This window comes from Hipposideros armiger, unplaced genomic scaffold (assembly GCF_001890085.2).
Source record: "Hipposideros armiger isolate ML-2016 unplaced genomic scaffold, ASM189008v1 scaffold_561, whole genome shotgun sequence".
In the NCBI taxonomy this organism is placed as follows: domain Eukaryota; kingdom Metazoa; phylum Chordata; class Mammalia; order Chiroptera; family Hipposideridae; genus Hipposideros; species Hipposideros armiger.
In genome coordinates this window covers 69,492-70,203 of record NW_017731911.1, presented here as the reverse complement: position 1 = coordinate 70,203, position 712 = coordinate 69,492, and the positions used below count along the sequence as shown (strand labels likewise).

The window sequence follows — 712 nt, the reverse complement described above, 5'->3', positions numbered from 1 at the left end:
AAGGAAAAGAAACAAAAGGCATTCAAATTGGAAAACAGGAAGTAAACTGTATCTTTTCTCAGATGACATGATCCTGTGTATAGAAAATTCTAGGGGCTGGCTGAGTGGCTTAGTTGGTTAAGAGTTGGCTTGGGAGTGCGAGCTCTGAGCAGCAGGGCTTTTGGTTTAGTTCCCACATGGGCCAGTGATGCTGCGCCCTCTACAGCTAAGATGGTGAACAACAGCTTGGACTGGAGCTGGGCTGCCCTGAGTCGCCAGTGATGACATAGGCTGCAGTGGGGCTGAGTGGGCTGCCGTGAGCTGCTGTGAGCGGCCATGCAATGACCGGTGACTGACTGCCTCACCCGGGAAGAGTGCAATAATCACAATACCAACATGGGCCAGTGAAGTGATGTCCTCCAAAACTAGACTGAAGAACCAAAGGACAGAAAATTTTCTGTTTCCTTTCCCCAATTCCCCAATGCTGTTCCCTCCCCCAACTTCCTAATAAAATCTTTAGAAAAAAAAGAAAATTCTAAGTAATCCACCAAAAAATCTATTAGAACTAATAACTCAGTTCAGGTTATAATAATGCTCAGTTCAGGTTATAATAATGCAGGATACAAGATCAATATTAAAAAACCAGTTGTATTTTTGTACCCTAGCAATGAATAAGACCAGCTGTTGGCCTCTCCTGCAGCTTGGAGGTACCTTCATTTTTTTTCTGAATCTC

The 712-nt window shown here is 44.1% G+C and overlaps 1 protein-coding gene across 1 annotated transcript in view; it reads left to right on the top strand.

Moving 5' to 3' along the window:
* Window positions 1–712, top strand: part of TRABD2A (TraB domain containing 2A) — a 69,396-nt gene that overhangs the window by 56,566 nt on the left and 12,118 nt on the right. The window contains exon 4 of the mRNA XM_019623747.1: window positions 680–686. Coding sequence (XP_019479292.1) covers window positions 680–686 — 7 coding nt within the window. The remainder of the gene's footprint in view (window positions 1–679; window positions 687–712) is intronic.